Source organism: Psammomys obesus, unplaced genomic scaffold, assembly GCF_907164565.1.
Source record: "Psammomys obesus unplaced genomic scaffold, mPsaObe1.curated_primary_1811, whole genome shotgun sequence".
NCBI lineage: Eukaryota > Metazoa > Chordata > Mammalia > Rodentia > Muridae > Psammomys > Psammomys obesus.
This window is the reverse complement of record NW_026596079.1, coordinates 28,678,617-28,698,459: the sequence shown is the minus strand read 5'-3', so window position 1 is coordinate 28,698,459 and position 19,843 is coordinate 28,678,617. Positions and strand designations below refer to the sequence as shown.

At 35.8% G+C, this 19,843-nt stretch overlaps 1 protein-coding gene across 1 annotated transcript in view; it reads right to left on the bottom strand.

Annotated features, from left to right (window-relative positions):
* Positions 1 to 19,843, bottom strand: part of Csmd3 (CUB and Sushi multiple domains 3) — a gene marked incomplete at its 5' end in the record, with an annotated part of 1,006,505 nt that overhangs the window by 770,338 nt on the left and 216,324 nt on the right. The window contains one exon of the mRNA XM_055626685.1: positions 14,187 to 14,311. Coding sequence (XP_055482660.1) covers positions 14,187 to 14,311 — 125 coding nt within the window. The remainder of the gene's footprint in view (positions 1 to 14,186; positions 14,312 to 19,843) is intronic.

Here is a 19,843-nt window from a genome sequence, read left to right as displayed (position 1 = left end):
AAGAACAGTGGAGTTCAGAGGGTTGGTGCAGGAGAGAGAGAGAGAGAGAGAGAGAGAGAGAGAGAAGAAATGACAATACAGTAAAGAAGACAGTTCATAGAGAAAGGAGTATATTCTCCAAACATGGTCTAACAAGATAGAGTAAGACTGAGCACCAACCCTCATATCGTACATGGTCTGTTTTTTGTTTGGGGGAATTTTTTAGAGGGACATGGGAGTGTGAAACAGAGGAGTGGTTGATCTGGGGGACAGAGGGGGTGGAGAGAGGTTTGATGTGCAGAGGGAAGAGGAAACTGTGATCAGGATATAATGTAGTATGAGACAATAAAGTTACAAAACAGGTAAGATTGAATAAGAGAAAATAGTTGCAAATATGTGATAAATGCTTAACAACTACAAATTGTAAGAGCTGAAACAATACAACAGTATTTGAAATTCTCACAATATAAGGCTCAAGGTACAAATGGGTATTTCTTTGAATTAATCAAAACAGTCAATATCTATACTTAAAAGGATTAAAGCTGTTTTCAAAGTACCACACAGGACCTGACACTTTATATCTTTAACATATTATGCCTTCTCTCTTCTCTTTTATTGTTATCCTCTATTTCCCTAATCATTAACCACAATTTAGTATACCTTTAAGGTTCAGCTTGCATGCTGCCTCCTCTGGGAATGACTCGCTAAGATTTCAGTCAAATGCCACTATACCAGTACAGTAGTGGCAGCACGTGTAAGTACAGAGCTTGGAACGGGGTCCAAGCTAGGATGCATGGCTGGTGTGCACACAAGTATTAAATAAATTCCTCTCATCAAAATTTATTAATAACTAAAATAGCATTTTATTCCCTGCAATCTCCTTTTGGTTCCTACTGTTGATAATAACTTCTTTGTATATATTAATTTTATTATTTTAAACCTATCTGTCTCCATGGCTACTATATACTATTCATATGCATATATGCTATTGGGAACATAACAATCTGAAATTTTGGTTTAGCTCTTTCCACTAGAATAATAACCTGTTTTGTCAAGAAGCAAAGGCGATTCTTTTTTATGTACCCCACATAAAACCTAGTATTCACACTTATACATGTGTTGCTCACCTGCATTTTCTGCGACCAAATGTCAGTTTCAGAAGAAACTGAAGGAAAGAATAACATTTTGACTAACATGTATAATCATGGCAGAAAAACATCACTTGGCCCTCAGTGCATGGTGTCATAAGTGTTAGGGCTTATCACTACAACTTTAATCCTGCCGCTAGGCTCCATGGCCAAAAGAGTCCATAACCTCTGAAAATAGTGTTACCATCTGAAGACTGGATACTGGAACACACGAACCTCTGCGGGTGTTTCACGCTCTTCATAATAGCTCACAACGCCATTTGCATTCAGTTCATTCATCCTTCCATCTCTCACTCCCTTTCTCCATTTTTTTTTTTATGTTCTTGTAGTTGTAAATCTATGTTTCTTGCCTTGGAATCATTCCATGTCTTAATCACTACATATCTTTCTCTCTTCTTAAATCACTGCTTGAATTTTAGGCAAAGTGTTTATATATATGATTTGAAGCCCCTTTCATGACATATGGTAATTTTCACGTTTCTGTGACTGCTTTTTTTATGGTTAATCTAACTATAATCCACACCTCTGATTTCCAGGAAAATAAAACTCATGTTTTATCTCTTCTTCTTTAGAATTAATTAGCAGTTGGATATCAATGTTGCTAAAATAAATTGTTTTCAAAATAAGGCAATATATGACAATAACTGAGAGACAAAGCGGCTAAATGTTACTTTCATGGCCAATTGGATTTATTCTTGAAAGGTTAAAAGAGCCATTCTGTTTTTGTCTCTTTTGAAATGGTTTTATAACTTAAATATTGACAGTGTAAATCATGCCTCACTTGTGTTATGGTGTTCTCTCATTGTTTCATTTTGAATGTGCCACATTTTCAATAAATTTGTAAATTACTTAAGGACATGATTTCTGCAGTTTTAGTCTGTCTCGTGCTTTGCATCTAGTATAGTGGTAAACATAAGATTTATTCTCCCATTGAAGTATATGACTGTGCAACGCACCAGGCACTGCAAGTTGGGTGCCGACTACGTACGTACTGGTCTTGCTGCATTTTATTTTGTCTCCACTAAATTTGAAACCCAAAGCCTTTAAAACTTGTATTCATTTTTTTAAATCTTTTTTTTATTTATTAGTTACATTTTATTAACTCTGTATCCCAGCTATATCCTGCTCCCTCATTCCCTCCCAAACCTTCCCTCCCTCATCACCTCCCTGCCCCTTTCCAAGTCCACTGATGGGGGGACCTCCTCCCCTTTCATCTGACCCTGTTTTGTCAGGTATCTTCAGGACTGGCTGCAAAGTCCTCCTCTGTGGCCTAGCAGGACTGCTCATCCCTTGTACGGTGGGGAGGTCAAAGAACCTGCCATTGAGTTCCTGTCAGAAATAGTCCCTGTTACTGAGATACCATGGGCATTGTCCAAGCAGAGGTTCTAGGTTATAACCACACATGATCCTTGGTGGAGTGTCAGTCTCAAAAAAGACCCCTGTGCCCAGATACATTTGGTTCTTGTGGAGGTCCTATCCTTTCCACGTCATACAAACTTCCCCTTCTTTCATATGGTTCCCTGCACTCTACGGAAGGTTTGGTTATAAGTCTTAGTATCTGCTTTGATACACTGCTAGGTAGAATCTTTCAGAGGCCCTCTGTGGTAGGCTCCTGACCTGTTACATGTTTTCTCCTATGTCCAATGCCCATCCAATTTGTCTTTCTAAGTGAGGATTGATCATCTTACTCTGAGTCCTCTTTCTTGTTTATCTTCTTTAGGTGTATAGATTTCATTATGTTTATTACATCTTATAGGTCTATATGAGTGAGTATCTACCATGTGTGTCTTTCTCCTTCTGGGATACCTCACTCAGAATGATCTTTTCTAGATCCCACCATTTGCCTGCAAATTTCATGATTTCCTCGTTTTTGAATGCTGAGAAGTATTCCATTGTGTAAAAATACCACAATTTCTGTATCCATTCCTCCATTGATGGATATCTGGGTTGTTTCCAGGTTCTGGCTGTTACAAATAAAGCTGCTACAAACATGGTTGAGCAAATGTCCTTGTTGTGTACTTGGGCAAATTTTGGGTATATACCTAGCAGTGGTATAAATGGATTTTGAGGAAGCACTATTCCTAGTTGTTTGAGGAAGTGCCAGATAGACTTCCAAAGTGGTTGTACCAGTTTACATTCCCGCCAGCAATGGAGGAGGGTTCCCCTTTCTCCACAACTTCTCCAGCATGTATTGTCACTTGAGTTATTCATCTTAGCCATTCTGACGGGTGTAAGGTGAAATCTCAGGGTAGTTTTGATTTGCATCTCCCTGATGGCTAAGGATGTTGAGAACCTCTTTAAGTGTTTCTCTGCCATTCTATATTCTTCTACAGAGAATTCTCTCTTTAGTTCCATACCCCATTTTTTAATTAGATTATTTGATTTATTGCTTTTTAACTTCTTTAGTTCTTTATATATGCTGGATATCAGCCCTCTGTCAGATATAGGGTTGGTGAAGATCCCTTCCCAGTCTGTAGGCTGTTAAAAATAATTTATACATTGTTTTCTTACGTCAATTCTCTTAGAATCCATATTAATATGAACTTGAAGATACTAGAGCACTTTCCCCTCGTGAAATAGAATTTTTGTAGTTGGCAGAGAATATTATGTAAGTACCAGTTGGTCAGAATTCAGAGAAAAACTAACCCAAGAGCTAAATTCCTACTGTGAAGGCTCATGGACTATAACTGAAGAAGGGATAGGAAGAATATAAGAGCCAGACAAATACTAATGCTATGCAAGTCCATGTCTTCTGTGTATGACAAGATTTTTAACCATAAAATATCAACAATATGGTCATCAAAGTAACAGATGAATAGTGCCATCACAAGCTGATAAGCCAATGTGGGTGAGAAAATCTCAGAAGGTCTTACTCCTAGATGAAGAGAACAATCAATGGCCGCTAAAGAGAGAGAATAAGTCTTCTGAAGAATAGCTTTTCACATGCACACACACATACAGATAGATACACACATACAGGTACACAGACACACATAGATACAGACAACCAGACATACACACACAGAGACACTGAGACACATGAAACAGACACACACACACGCACGCACATACACACACAATGAGCAATAGTAAAGGCACTCAACTGGTTTTATTTATAAATTTAAGTATGTATGTGTTATAAAAATTAAGAGGCCATGAATTTTAGAGGGGGCTTGGCAGACATGAAAAGAATTAGAGGGAGGAGAGGAAGTGGGAATTATGTAAACTAAATAATCATATATAAAATTCTAAAACACATTAAAATATATATTTGCTGTATAACAATTTTAAAATCTATAAATATTTTTAAATATGATAATTTTACATTAAAGCCTTAATATTTTTAATGATACATACTCAAAAATCAATATTAGGTAACAGTGCCTTGATAAGAAGTATAGTAAACAAAACATAATGTTTACTCTGATGTGGAGTCATAATTTTGTGACAAATGAATGACAAAAGATTCATTCAATGTAAGTTATGATTGATTAGCTTGAAGGATAACAACAAATTTGGGACAAAATAAATGCAAAATTTCCCTGATTAAAAAAATTAACACATATGCCACAATACCAATAAATACTATAATATTCTGTGATATTTTATCACATGTTTTGAGATGTATTACTGCTTCTGTGTACTAAGAACTAAGATAGGTACTATACCTAAAATTTTAAGAAAGACTGTTGAGCTAATGATAAAAATAATGAGTCTAATAGTCCAGAAAATTAATATATGTCCTTGAAAATACTTGGTATTCATCACAGGAGGAAGCCAGTGGTCATCATCTTCTGTATCTACATTTATGCATTTATAAATAAGGAAACTAAAGTCCCCCCAAAAGAAAGGAAATGTGCAAAATCATGCTTACAAGAGATAACTGAGTTGGAAATAGAAAGTTTTATATTGGTCTCTGCTGAGATCTATCAATACACGACTTAGTTTTAATTTACATATTTTCTAATAATTTATTAGCAAAGAAAGATGTGTTGAATATATTTAAGAATAATTATATGAAGAGAAAGATTGCAATATAATATATTATTATTGAGGTAATTTTAAATTACCTTGATATATAGTTATGCATAAGAAGTCTACAAATGTACTACCTTTCTATCAAATAGCATATGAAACAAAACCCTTTTTAAATCTTTTTTATACTTTTGAAAGTATACTTGTTAATAAAAATTATATTTTAAAACTCAAACTACTGATTTTAGAAGAAAAAAAAACAACCAGTAAAAAATAAACACAAATGTGCGATAAAATTTTATATCTATACCATCTGCCTATCTCTTTCACCATATGTCACTCTATTACTTGCTAATATCATCCTTATTATGCATCATCTCAGCTGTAACAATATTCATAAAATGAAGATAGCATGGATAAGAGCTACAGCAAAACACCTGCTATGAGTGTGTTTGGTTGATAAACTTGAGAAGGTTTTGGATTGCTCTTGGCAACGTTTTTCTAATTGTGTATCTCAATAAGCATTCTAAAGGTCAACAATGACCACATTTCCAATATATCAGATTATTTAATACAATTAAATGAATCTTAGTACAATTTTGACTATGTGCTTATCTGGCTGCTGTTATTTGTATAGAAATGTGTGCATCATACTCAATGAGTTACGCATTACAAATACAGATAGAATCTAAGACATGTTTACTCTACCACTGTAAACATCCCAAAGTTGATTACAGAGACTGGTTAAACATTGTCATACTTCTTCAGTTTGATCAGCAATTATTCATAAAACACGCACATACAGTTCTCATTTTGTGTGAGAAAAAAATAATTAAACCTCATTTAGATATTTTGTTGAAACTGATACAGTGAAACTCACTGATGACTGAAGAAATTTCATCTAAACTTTAGAAATGTGTGTGCGTATGTGTGTATTTGTGTATGTCTGTGTCCGTATGGTTAAGGTAGTATATGTGCTATTGTGTGTGAAGGTCATAGAATAAAGGGGTAAAATGTGAAAAATAAAAAAGAATGTGATTATTTGGGTTTGTCATTCAAGAACAGATCAGCCATAAATAATAACTGAATTGGCAATTTTTTTCAGTGTTAAAATTGTTCAGAGTTACATAAATAATCTTAGATATGAATCCTGGGTGATTTTGATAATCAGAAGATTGGTTGTCAGTAGCAGCAGGAAATTTGCTCAGCCTAATGCCACACAGCACTACTAAATCTTTGCAGAAGTTCAGGTTTAATACAAGTGTTTTGTTGACATAATACTGATATCAGAAGTCCACTTTCAACCAAGAGGTCCTTCAAAGGGGGAATAGATACAGAAATTGTAAATTTTACACATTGGAATACTACTCAGCAATTAAAAACAAGAAAATCATGAAATGTGCAGGCAAATTGTGGGAACTAGAAAATATCATCCTGAATGAGGTATCCCAGAAGCAGAAAGATACACATGGTATATACTCAGTTATAAGTGGATATTAGACATACATTATAGGATAAACATACTAAAACCTATACTTCTAAAGAATCCAGGCAAGAAGGAGGACCGTGGGTAAGATGATCAATCCTCACTCAGAAAGGCAAAGAGAGAGAAAACAGGGAAAAGGACAGGAACCTACCACACATTTTACCCAGCAGTGTATCAAAGCAGATGCTGAGACTCAGCAAAACTTTGGGCAGAGTGCAGGGAATCTTATGAAAGAAGGGGGAGATAGAAAGATCTGGTGGGGACAGAAGCTCCACAAGGAGAGTAACAGAACCAAAAAATCTAGATAAATGGGTCTTTTCTGAGACTGATATCCAACCCAGGACCATGCAAAGAGATAACCTAGAACCCCTGCACAAATGTAGCCCATGACAGTTCAGTCTCCAAGTGGGTGCCCTAGTAATGGGAATGGCAGCTGTCTCTGACCTGAACTCAGTGGTTGACTCTTTGATCACCTCACCCTTGGGGGGTAGGGAGTGCAGCCTTACCAGACCACAGAAGAAGACAGTGCAGCCAGTCCTGATAAGACCTGATAGACTATGGTCAGAGAGAAGGGGAGGAGGACCTACCCTATCAGGGACATGGGGAGGGCATGGGAGGAGATGAGGGAGGGAGGGTGGAATTGGGAGGGGATGAGGGAGGGAGCTAAGCTGGGTACAAAGTGAATAATCTGTAATTGATAAAAAATAAATAAATTTAAAAAACAAACAAAAAAGATATTTCATCACTTCAGTTTCTGAATGTGAACTGAAATAATTTATATTATCGATTACTTCATGTTCTTTGACTTGCAGTAAATAGGAAAACATGGTTTTTTTGAATGGGGAACTAAAAGTATGAATTTGTTATAATTCATCTGCCACTCACATATAGCCTATATTGCAGCTCAAATGTAAAGTCTTGAACTCTGCATAGTAGTACTCAGAGCAAGAACGTGTCCGAGGGCTTCCAGACAAACTTTAAGCTGATCTGTAACATAATTTTATCTCTTTTTACTCTTTATCTATTTACGAATGTTACAAAACTGACAGTCTTCTTTTATTCCCCAATCTGTGGGGAATACGGAGGTAAGTCTTTTTTGAGACCCACAGGAAACGGCCCGTGAAGCATCAGCAACATCTACTATTCCTGGAAAGTCCTGATCTTCTGCACACAGTGTTGATCTACTAGGGACTTCTAGCACACTAGTGAAGTCTCAAAATGGATCCCAGGCCAGGATAACTCCTCCTTTCTTTACGGAAGTCTCCTAAGGTGACCTTTCTTTGTCCTCCCCTTCCCGGACATCTCTCACATTTCCTCACGGTCACACCAACCTCAGTGTCACTGGTCCTTGAGGCTAGCATGGAAAAGTCTGATTGGGTTTCCAATGTTTAAATGCTGTCACACTGAGCAATAAAGTTAGATCTGCACCTTTGAGTCTGGTCTCCTGAGTCCGATTCCTGGAATTCTGCCTGGGCTCCTTTGCCACTCGCCCCTCTTTCCCTCTGTTCCTGATCGCGTCACCGATCTTATTCCCTAGATCTGCTGCTCACATTGTGAGTTTAATCATGATATACTTCCCATATTTGGAATGACTTTCACAGGATTTTTCCTGGTCAACATGAAAGGTTATTTCAGCATGAAAATTATCTTTCTCACGTGAAATTGCAAACATCATCTTTAAAGACTCTACATTTCCTAGATTTGTGTGTATGATTGGTGGATTAATACATAGTATCAAATTCATTTTCTATGTCATAAATAATATTTAATTTACTATAATTTTGCTGAGTATGGAAAAAAATGATTAGTAAATTAATAATTTAATAGAAAGTTAATTTATGGAAGGACTGAATGCATTAGTTAGTGGTCCACTAGTGGCTTTTGGAGCCGAGGATTTTAGTACATGCTTGTCTTTTCTATCCAGCCTTCCCTTCATCCATCACCTGCCCCACAGTCCTCACAAGTTGTACATGACATTACAGTGTAAAATTCAAAATGCTCCCCTACTTGGAGCCATCCAGTAAATAATGACTGGGCAATTAAAATAATTTGTTTAGAGTATTAGTGTTAAATTTCTTAAGTGTTTTCAAATTAACCATATTATATATTCTCCCCACAACTTTCACTTACTACACATAAGTACTAAAATAAGTACTACAATCATTGTGGTATATCTACACAATGGAATATTACTCAGCAATAGAAAACAAGGAAATCATGAAATTTTCAGGTAAATGATGGGCTCTGGAAAAGATCATCCCGAGTGAGCTATCCCAGAAGCAAAAAGATGCACATGGTATATACTCACTCATATAGACGTATAATATAGGATAAACCTACCAAAATCTGTACACCTAAAGAAACTAATCAAGAGGGAGGACTCTTGCTAAAATGCTCAATTCCTATCCAGAAAGGCAAAGAGGCTGGACATCAGAAGAAGAAGAAAAAAAGGAACAAGTCAGGAGCCTGACACAGAGGACCTCTGAAATGCTCTGTCCTGCAGATTATCAATGTAGAGACTTGCTGAGACAATGCTGAGACTTATGGGCAACCTTTGGGCAGAGTACAGGGAATCTTAGGAAAGAAGTGGGAAACAGTAAGATCTGGAGAGGACAGAAACTTCACAAGGAGAGAAACAGAACCAAAAAATCTGAGCACAGGGGTCTTTCCTGAGACTGATATTCCAACCAAGAACTATGCATGGAGATAACCTAAGACCCCTGCACAGATGTAGCCCATGGCAGTTCAGTACCCAAGTGGGTTCCATTGTAATAGGAACAGGGACTGTCTCTGACATGAACTGATAGGCCTGCTCTTTAATTACCTCCCCCCTGAGGGGGAAGCAGCATTACCAGGCCACAGAAGAAGGCAATTCAGCCACTCCTGATGAGACCTAATTGACTAGGATCAGAAGGAAGGAAAAGAAGTACTCCCCTATCAGTGGGCTTGGGGAGGGGCATGCATGCAGAGGTTGGAGGAAGGGAGGGATTGGGATGGGAGGAGGGAGAGAACCACAGGGGGGATACAAAGTGAATAAAGTGTAATTAATAAAGAAAAAAAAAGTAAAATCTGACAATGTTAATAAGCTTCATTGGGGGGGTTATATTGCATATTCAAATAAAAATTATTGTTTTCAAAACTGTAAAATAGCAAATACATCATATATACATGGATTCATCATATTTAGGAAATGGTAATTATTATTTGAGGTTATATACAATCAATATTAATTACTAATATTTCTTTCTTTAGTATATAACTTGCTATTATCCATGTAAGATTATGTCCCTTTAAAGACAATAATATCTTCAGTTTTTAACTATGCAATGTGAGGACAGAAGCTATATTAATGATTTCTCAAAGGCACGGTGTACTGATAGTGCTATTTATGACACACTCTGGAATAAAGGCATATTTATTCTGTCCAAGCACCCATGAGACATGAGAACTACTCTTTTTTCAGACTCATGGTGGATAGTCACTTTAAAACTTCAATTACTCTGTCAGCAGGTTCCCTCCATTACTGTTTTCTGAACCACAGCAAGTGATTTCCAGTTGCAATGTATGTCTTATAAGCCACACACCTGTACTCCTCACAAGCAATAAGTATGTAAATCTTTGTAGACATGGTTGAAAGCTGCAGAGATAATGTAAATTTAGATGAAATTGTAGCAACATATGTCTCTGGAATATGTGGAATGAATGTTTCTATAAATATGCAAGACAAGAGGATGTATGTTAGAATCTAGAAGAAAGCATCAGCATTCAAAAAACACTTCTGGACATGTCAATGATTGCAGAACTGTAGCACTTGAGAAAAATGACAGAAATGTAGTTTTTGTCTTAGAACAATCTTTAATCACAAACATTATTCTTTCACTTTACAAAATAAAATTATTCAATTAAAAAAAGATTTATAATTTCAGTATTTATATAGATCTTAAATTCATTTTTGGCTCAAAATTCTTGGGTGTGATTTTTGTTCCTATATCAATTTTAATCTCATATTCTGGAATAAATCATACTCCTTAACAGGATTTTTGCCATGAACAAATGTACATAGGGAAAATAGGAAGTATTTGAATACTTGAAACATGTAACTAACCACCCATGATGACAGTTGTAATTTAATCTTAATGTAGACCAGTCCAGGACACTGATAAATCCCATGAAACACGTTATTATATATTTGTTTTACAAAGTACTTGAAACATGATTTATGATTAAAACAGTATTCTATCAGTGGACTTGGCAAGGGGCACGGTGGAGATGAGGGAGGGAAGGAGGGACTGGGAGGGAATGAGGGATCAGGACACGGCTGGGATACAGAGTTAATAAAATGTAACTTATAAGAAAAAAATAAAATTAAAAAAAAACAAAACAGTATTCTGTGTATGTATGTTTTTGTATGATGCATGTACATATGAAAGCAGTATGTCTATATGTTTGTATCCATAATACTTATCACAGTAGAGTAGCATTTCTTGTTTAAGAATTCATACACAATTATATGTAAATATTTATTTATTTTTTACCTAAATTTTATTGCAGTTTTGAGACAGGATCTCAGGTATAGCTCAGGCTGGCTTAGATGTTTCAAGTTAGCTGACAATGGTTTTTGAACTCCTGATCTCCCTGCATCTATCTCCTAAATGACTGGATTGTGGATATAGATTTTATGCTTTTAAGGTTTGTCCTTAAATTTCATCATCTTTATTGTACTAATACTGTACTTTTAGTGTTATTCTACTATATACAATCTTGTAAAGACCTTTAAGATAAAAAAATGATAAAAGGAGATAAATTCATATAGATCCAAAAATTTTCATAGAAACTGAATTTCTCAGCCTAAGTTGCCATTACCAAGCGAGTATGGTGAACTACTTTATTTTTATACTTTTTTTGTGTGTGTGTGTGTGCCTTTTTGATGCTCTGAAATCTGGCTTCTCCTCCACATTTTATAAGACTCCTACAAAAAAAAAAAAATTGGAGTCATTTAGGTTTTGGAAGGCTGCATCACTCTCTGCCTTATGCTTTTCATTTCTAAAATGGAGATGGTAATGCCTCCGTCAATTTTTTTTGGAGAAGTAAATGAGACAAAGTATATGGGTTGTTAACATAATGCCTGGTACATAGTGAATGTTAAAAATAATAGTGACAATGTTGTAGTAACCGTGGAGTCCCACCCACAAAACTCCATTTTCAGTTTCTTCATATTTATTAACAGCACAAGATTGTTCTATTTATACACACTTAAACATCATTTTTAATCTTTTTCTTACTACATCCTTCTTCTATATCTAGCCAACCCTAAAATATAGATTCCTTTTATAGTATCTAGTACATATGCTCCTTCTCTATTCTGAAATTTTTCTCTATTCTGAAATCTTCTCTTTCTGAAATATCTAAGAATAATCCCCTGGGTGTGGTGACTGTAAAAAGGCACCCTGGAAGACTAAAGATTCTTGACAATTGGTACACTAAAAAGTGCACAAATACAATCATTAAAAGTAATCGTAGATTACAAGATCAAACAATGGAGGTGACAAAAGTAAATTCAAAATACAGCTTCATTAAATTTAGAAAGTTTAAATCATACATGATGGTTGGCACCTATAAACACCTGTAACCACTAAATTAGGAAGACTGAGACAGGATCACAGTATTAATTAAAGCCTAGCCTGGTATAAATAATAAGTCCATGGCTTATTCAGAGATACATAGCAAGACCATGTCCCAAAAAAAAGTTTATAATAAAGGAAGATTTTATAATTTTCTAAGAAATTTTATTTGAAGAAATATAATGGGTTTGGGCTAGGACAAAGAAGAAGGGTGGAGTGTGGGAAGAAGTTTTTCACAGTTAGCAGTCAGGTTTTAAAAAGAGGAAAACGAACAAGCAACCAGATGGCAAAGAGGCAGTCAGAAGGTGGGAAGAGTGTGCAAAACTGTAGAAGCTAAGAAAAGAGATAATGCGGTGCAATAACATTCAGACCTTTTCCTCAATGAAATCATAGTTATTTTGATGCTCTGTTACAGCACAGGGAATGGCATTTGAGTTGAAGAAGTAGCTTTTACCTATACATGTATAAACTGTAAGTCCTTGCACTTTGTGAATATGCTCATCCTAGTGGATTGGTTCTTGCAAACATTTTTGTTCGTGTCTAAATATATCAGCACACTAGTTTCAGTGTCTAAAGAGTATGGTATTGATAACATAAGCCAGCAGTACGGTTATAATTATGTACACTTTTACATCATAAAAAGCTCACAGGCATCTCAAAATAAACTTAATAAATATAGTTTAATGCTTTGGTTCTGAAAAAGATAAGGTATTCTAATCTGAACACTTTACCTTTACTCCATTTAGTTTTCTAGATAGTAAAGACTTCACTTTTCCTTTAAAATACTTTTCCGAATATCCTTACACATTTGTTAGTACAACAAACAAAGAATTGGTAACAGTAGCAATTAAAATTTCAATCAAAGCATGATATAGATAAAAATAAGGAAGTGTCCCCTTCATTTGTATGAAAACCTTTTATTTGAAGAAATAGTTTATGAGTTGGAATGAGGACAAAGATGATACAAGTGTATGCACACACACAGAGAGACAAAGAGAGAAATGGTGTAAGGAGGGAAGGAGGGAGAAGAAAGAAGAGAGAAGGGAAGGAGGAAAGGATAACGGGAGAAGAAAAGGGGAAGAAAGAGGGATCAAAACACATGGAGAGGGAGGGGAATGTGAATATAAATATACCTGTGATAGCTGGTAATACAGAAATTGAAATCAATCATTACTTGGCTTTAGTTTAAACTCAATATAAACTGAATTTTATCCCCAGTGCTACACCACGCCATAAACAGGTAAAGTGATAAGATCTATAAATGAAGTTGGAAATATTGTTTAAAAATATCCATTGATACTCCAAGCAAGGACCATATATGGAGATAACCTAGAATCCCTGCACAGATGTAACCCATGGCAGCTCAGTCTCTAAGTGGGTGTCCTAGTAAGGGGAACAGGGACTGTTTCTGACATGAACTGAGTGGCTGGCTCTTTGATCATCCCTCCTGATAGGGGAGAAGAATTACCAGGCCACAGAGGAGGACAATGCAGCCAATCCTGATGAGACCTGATAGGCTCAGGTCACAGGGAAGGGGAGGAGGACCTCCCTTATCAGTGGACATGAGAAGAGATGAGAGATGGAAGATGGGATTTGGAGGGGATGATGGAGGGGCTACAGCTGGGATACAAAGTGAATAAACTGTAATTTATGAAAAAATAAATTAATTAAAAATATATATTCATTTCACTATCACAAAGGAAAATTAACTGAAGTATTTGTAAAGACTAATGAAAATTTCTAATGCCAGATATTATATGCTTTCTGATTTAGCTGTAATCTTTATGATTATTAATTTGGAAACTCATTTGTTCAAAAACACATTGGTCTATAGCTTCTCTAAAATTGTTAAAGACACAATGAAAATTATAATTTAAAGAATATACATCAACGGTTAATTTGAATGTTGAACTAATAAAACAACCATAAATATTACTTTGTCTTCAGAGAAAATTTTGCTATAATACATTTCTTTACCTTTACATACTGGCCTGTGGTCACTCCAAGCAGCAAACACTTCAGCTATCCGTTGACAAGTTATGCTTTTTGCTCCCTGTAGAACATAATCTTCATCACAGGAGAACTGCACAGTGGATCCAAGGCTACAATTAAACAAATATTAAGAAACGTCTTTAGAAAGGAAGAATATGATGAACATCTACTTCTATGGATGCCATCCAATAGGCCAAATGTGGAATAAATGTTAACAAATAAATGCAAAAATACAACTTACATGGTTAGGTATTGAAAGTAAAAATAAGACAAATCTTCAATAAAGATGTATAGTGGCAAAAATTATAGAATTGTAAGGTTATCATCAAGTCCAATTATTATTAAGTAATTTACCAGAAGATGATAAATGTGAATAAACCATTGACATTCCAATCTAAATTCCAGATCTTAGGTTTCTATTACCCATAATATAGCTTTAGGATAATCTGTCAAGGATAGATGTTTATATGTTTATTTGAAAAATCTACACATGTCTGCAAATACATAAAAATGTACTTTAAAAAGATCTAATGCCTTGCTTTATTGGTAGGATAGTATGTTCCATTTGACACCAGACAAAGTTACACAAGCCTGTGGTCCTAAGATTATTGAGATAGAAGCAAAAGATTCATGTCTAAGACTATTCTGGATTATAGATCAAGTTTCTGTCTCAAAAACAAAACAAAACAAACAAACAAAAAAAAAAAACAGTTCATGAAATGCACACCAGTCAATATGTAATGTGTTGAAATTTGAATTTTTGTTTTTGTTTTGATTAAAATAAACCAGTGCTTCTTATATTTTAAAAGTTTTGTATATTACTAAGGGTAATGCATGTTTCTAAAATAAAACTTGACATTGCATTTTGTACAGTTGATAAATAATAACACATCAGTAAAAAAAAATCACTGAACAGAAAAAATGGCCTACTAACTTCAGAGAAGGGGAAAATTATTAATATCTAGAACATATAATTAAATATAATTAAGTGGTAAAATTACAACTGCCAAATATAAATGCATGAACCAAAGAAGAGAACATCTTCTGTGATGTTCTTTCAAAAGAGAACATCTTTTAAAAGATACAAATAATAAATAAATAAATAAATAAATAAATAAATAAATAAATAAATAAATATATGTATGTTAAGCTATCCACAGCCATAGCCATCAAAAATATAAATTTGGACTATTTTCATACTATAGTTTCCTCTGGAAGAATGAATGTCACCTAGAAAACAAACACTTGCCTGAGTGTGGAAAAAGAGATATACTTATTCACTGCAAGATGCAGCATAGACAAGGGTAGCCATTTTGAAAATCAATATAGACATTTTTCCTTTTTTAATTCTTATATTTATTATAATTTATTCAATTTGTATACTGGCTGTAGCCCTCTCCCTCATCTCCTCCCAATCCCACCCTCCTTCCTTCTCCCCAATGCCCCTTCCCTAGTCCACTGATAAAGGAAGCCCTCCTTTCCATCCCTCTGACCCCAGCGTATCAGGTCTCATCAGGACTGGCTACATCATCTTCCTCTGTGGCTTTGCAAGGCTGCATTTCTTAAAAACCTAAAATTATTATTACCACATGACCCAGATACTCTGAGTAAGTATGAAAATAACTTATACCTTAATATAGATATGGTTACACATCAATTTATTGTTATATTATTCACAATAACCAGGAATTAGCAACAATATGGGCAAATAAAAAATGTTGTATGTATACATGACAAAATTTCATTCAGAATTAAAGAAAATAGAAATTTGTCAGAAAATAGATGTGACCAGACAAATACAATATTCTCTTTCTCATCTGTAGATCCACATTTATAATGTATGTATATATGTGAAAGAGAGTTTTCTTTTTTTTTTTAAATTTATTTTTCTTTTTAGTTACATTTTGTTAACTCTGTGTCCCCGCTGTATCCCACTCCCTCATTCCCTCCCCAACCCCACACTCCCTCCCTGGTCTCCTCCCTGCCCCTTTCCAAGTCCACTGATAGGGGAGGACCTCCTCCCCTTTCATTTGACCCTGTTTTATCAGGTATCTTCAGGGCTGGCTGCAAAGTCCTCCTCTGTGGCCTAACAGACTGCTCCTCCCCTGGGGGGGGGTGTCAAACAGCCTGCCCTTGAGATCCTGTTAGACTCTTTTTGGGTATATGTCTAGGAGTGGTATAGCTGGATCTTTAGGAAGCACTATTCCTAGTTGTCTGAGAAAGTGTCAGATTACTTTCCAGAGTTGTACAAGTTTGCATTCCCATCAGCAGTGGAGGAGGGTTCCCCTTTCTCCACAATCTCTCCAGCATGTGTTGTCTCTTGAGTTTTTGATCTTAGCCATTCTGATGGGTGTAAGGTGAAATCTTAGGTCATTTTGATTTGCATTTCCCTGATGGCTAACGAGGTTGAGCATTTCTTTAAGGTTTTCTCTGCCATTTGATATTCCTCTATTTAAAGTTCTCTGTTTAGCTCTGTACTCCATTTTTTTAAATTAGATTACTTGATTTTTTGCTGTTTAACTTCTTTAGTTCTTTATATATACTGGATATTAGTCCTCTGTCAGATATAGAGTTGGTGAAAATCCTTTCCCAACCTGTAGGCTTTTGTTTTGTTCTGATGACAGTGTCCTTTGCTTTACAAAAGCTTTTCAGTTTCTTTTTTTTAACTTTTTTATTTTTTATTAATTACACTTTATTCATTTTGTATCCCCCCATGAGCCCCTCCTTCCTCCCCTCCCGATCCCACCCTCCCTCCCGTTTCTGCATGCATGCCCCTCCACAAGTCCACTGATAGGGGAGGTTCTCCTCTCCTTTCTGATCTTAGTCTATCAGTTCTCGTCAAAAGTGGCTGCATTGTCCTCTTCTGTGGCCTTGTAGGGCTGCTCCCCCCTCAGGGGGAGGTGATCAAAGAGCAGGCCAATCAGATTATGTCAGAGGCAGTTTCATGAGGTCCCATTTATTGATTGTTGCTCTTAGAGCCTGTGCTGTTGGTGTTCGGTTCACGAAGTTGTGCAATGAGTTCAACGCTCTCAGACAAACAAATTTTAATAGACCTAAACCCCTAGTAAGGTAGGAAACACTCATTAAAATCTCCCAGGGCCAGAAGATTTTGCCACAGAATTTTACGAGACATTTTTTAAATTTAATTTTATTTGTATATTTATTTATTTATTATAATTTGTTTATCCCCACTGAAGGCCCCTCCCTCATGTCCTTCCAATCTTACCCATCTTCCTTCTTCTCCGCCTATGCCCTTTTTCTAGTCCCCTGATAGGGGAGGACCTCCTCCCCTCGATCTGAACCTAGCCTATCAAGTCTCATCAAGCCTGAGTGCATCACTTTCCTCTGTGGCCTGGCAAGGCTGCACTTCCCAGGTGGAGGTGATCAAAGGGCTGGCCACTGAGTTCATGTCAGACAAAGCCCCTGTACCCCTTACTAGGGAACCCACTTGGAAACTGAGCAGCTAATGAGCACCTGCTCAAAGGAAGCACCTGCTTCCTTTATAATAAAATTTTTATTATAATAATTTTTTTATAATAACATTTATAATAAAATTTTTATTTTTATATTAATTACAGTTTATTCCCTTTGTATCCCAGCTTTAACCCCTTTCCTCATTCCCTCCCAACACTACCTTCCTTTCCTCATTTCCTCCCATCCCCCTCTCCAAGTCCACTGACAGGGGAAGTCTAAGCAGATGACCTTCTTATGGAAGAAGAGGGAGATAGAAAAACCTGGACAGGAAAAGAACTCCACAAGGAGAACAACACAACCAAAATATTGGGCCCAGGAGGGCTTGCAGAGACCAATATTCCAACCATGGACCATGCATGGAAAGGATCTACTAGACTTTTTAAGAATAGTTAATGTCAATTTTCCAATTTCATTATAAAGAAACAGAAGAAACATTGCTTAATTCATTTTATGAGACCACAGTTACTCTGTTATACAAACCACATAAAAACTCAACTAATAAAGAAAATTACAGACCCATTTTCCCCATGAACATAGAATCAAAAATATTCAATAAAATACCTGCAAAGAAATAGTGAGCACATCAAAATAATGATCCACTGTGATCAAGTAGGCTTCATCCAAGAGAGGCAGGGGTGATTTAACATATAAAAATCAGTAAATGCTAGAAATCCAAGAAATGCTAGATTATAGCTGAAAATCTCTTTCAACAAAGTGGCTGGATACAAGATTAACTCAAAATAATTCAGTAGTCTCCCTTTATACAAATGACAAAGGCACTGAAAAATAAATCAGGGTAACAACACCTTTCAGAATAGCTCAAATAATATAAAATATCTTGGTGTAACTCTAATAAAGCAAATGTAAAGCTTTTATGATAAAATTGTCAAGTCTTTTAAGAAAAAAAATTGAAGAAGATATCAGTGATGTAAAGATCCAGCGGATTGGTAGCATTACCATAGTAAAATGGCCATCTTACCAAAAGCAATCTACTTATTTAGTTTAATCCTCATCAAAACTAAAACACTTTTTTTTTCAAATCTTGAAAGGACAAGTCTCAATTTGTTATAGAAAAACAATGCATCAAACAAGACCATGCATGAAAGGACCTGGACCACCTGCTCAGATGTAGCCCACGGGCAGCTCAGTTTCCATGTGGGTTTCTAACTAAGACTAGCAGGGATAGTCACTGGCATGAACTCAGTTACCTGCTCTTTAATCACTTCCCCCTGCTGAGGTGGCCTTCCTAGGCCACACAGAAAGAGGATCCAGTCAGTACTGATGAGACCTGATATGCTAGGGGCAGATAGTAGGGAAGAGGACCTCCTCTATCATTGGACTAAGGTAAGGACATAGGTGGGGGAAGAGGAAGAGTGGGTGGGAAGAGAAGGCTATGAGGAGAGTACTACAGCTGGGATACAAAGTGAATAAACTATAATTAATAATAATAATGATGATAAAAAATAATAAAAAAGAAAAGAAAAACAAAACCCAGGATATCAAAACCATCCTGAACAATAAAAGAACTGTGGGAGGTCCTACCATTATGCATTTCATATTGTACTAGAGAGCTATAGTAATAAAAATCACATGGTATGGCATTAAAAACATACATGCTGATCAATGGAGTCAAACATAAATGCACACACATATGGGCTTCTGATGTTTTAGAAGCCATAAATACACAGTGGGGAAAAAAAGTACACAGCATCCTCAACAATTGGTGCTAATCAAACCGAATGGCTGCAAATAAAAGATTGCAAAATACCTGTCTATCACAAAGCACAAAATTCAAGGTCAAGGGGATTAAAGACCTACTACCAGATACTCTGAAATAGAAAGAAAAGAAAGTTGGAAATAGCCTTGAATGCTTTGGCACAATAGATGACTTTCTATATAGAACATTAATAGCACAGGGACTATAATTAAAAATTAATAAGAGAAGAATAATTTTAGAAACACATTTCTAGGAGTAGAACTAAAACAAAAAGACATAAATCAAATCAATATTTGGATTAAATGCTTAATTTGACCAAGTCTACCTCTAAATTTATTGAATACCAAACAAAATAAATAGATGATAAATAGATTGATAGATAAGTAGATAGATAAATAGGTAGGTAGATAGATAGATAGATAGATAGATAGATAGATAGATAGATAGATAG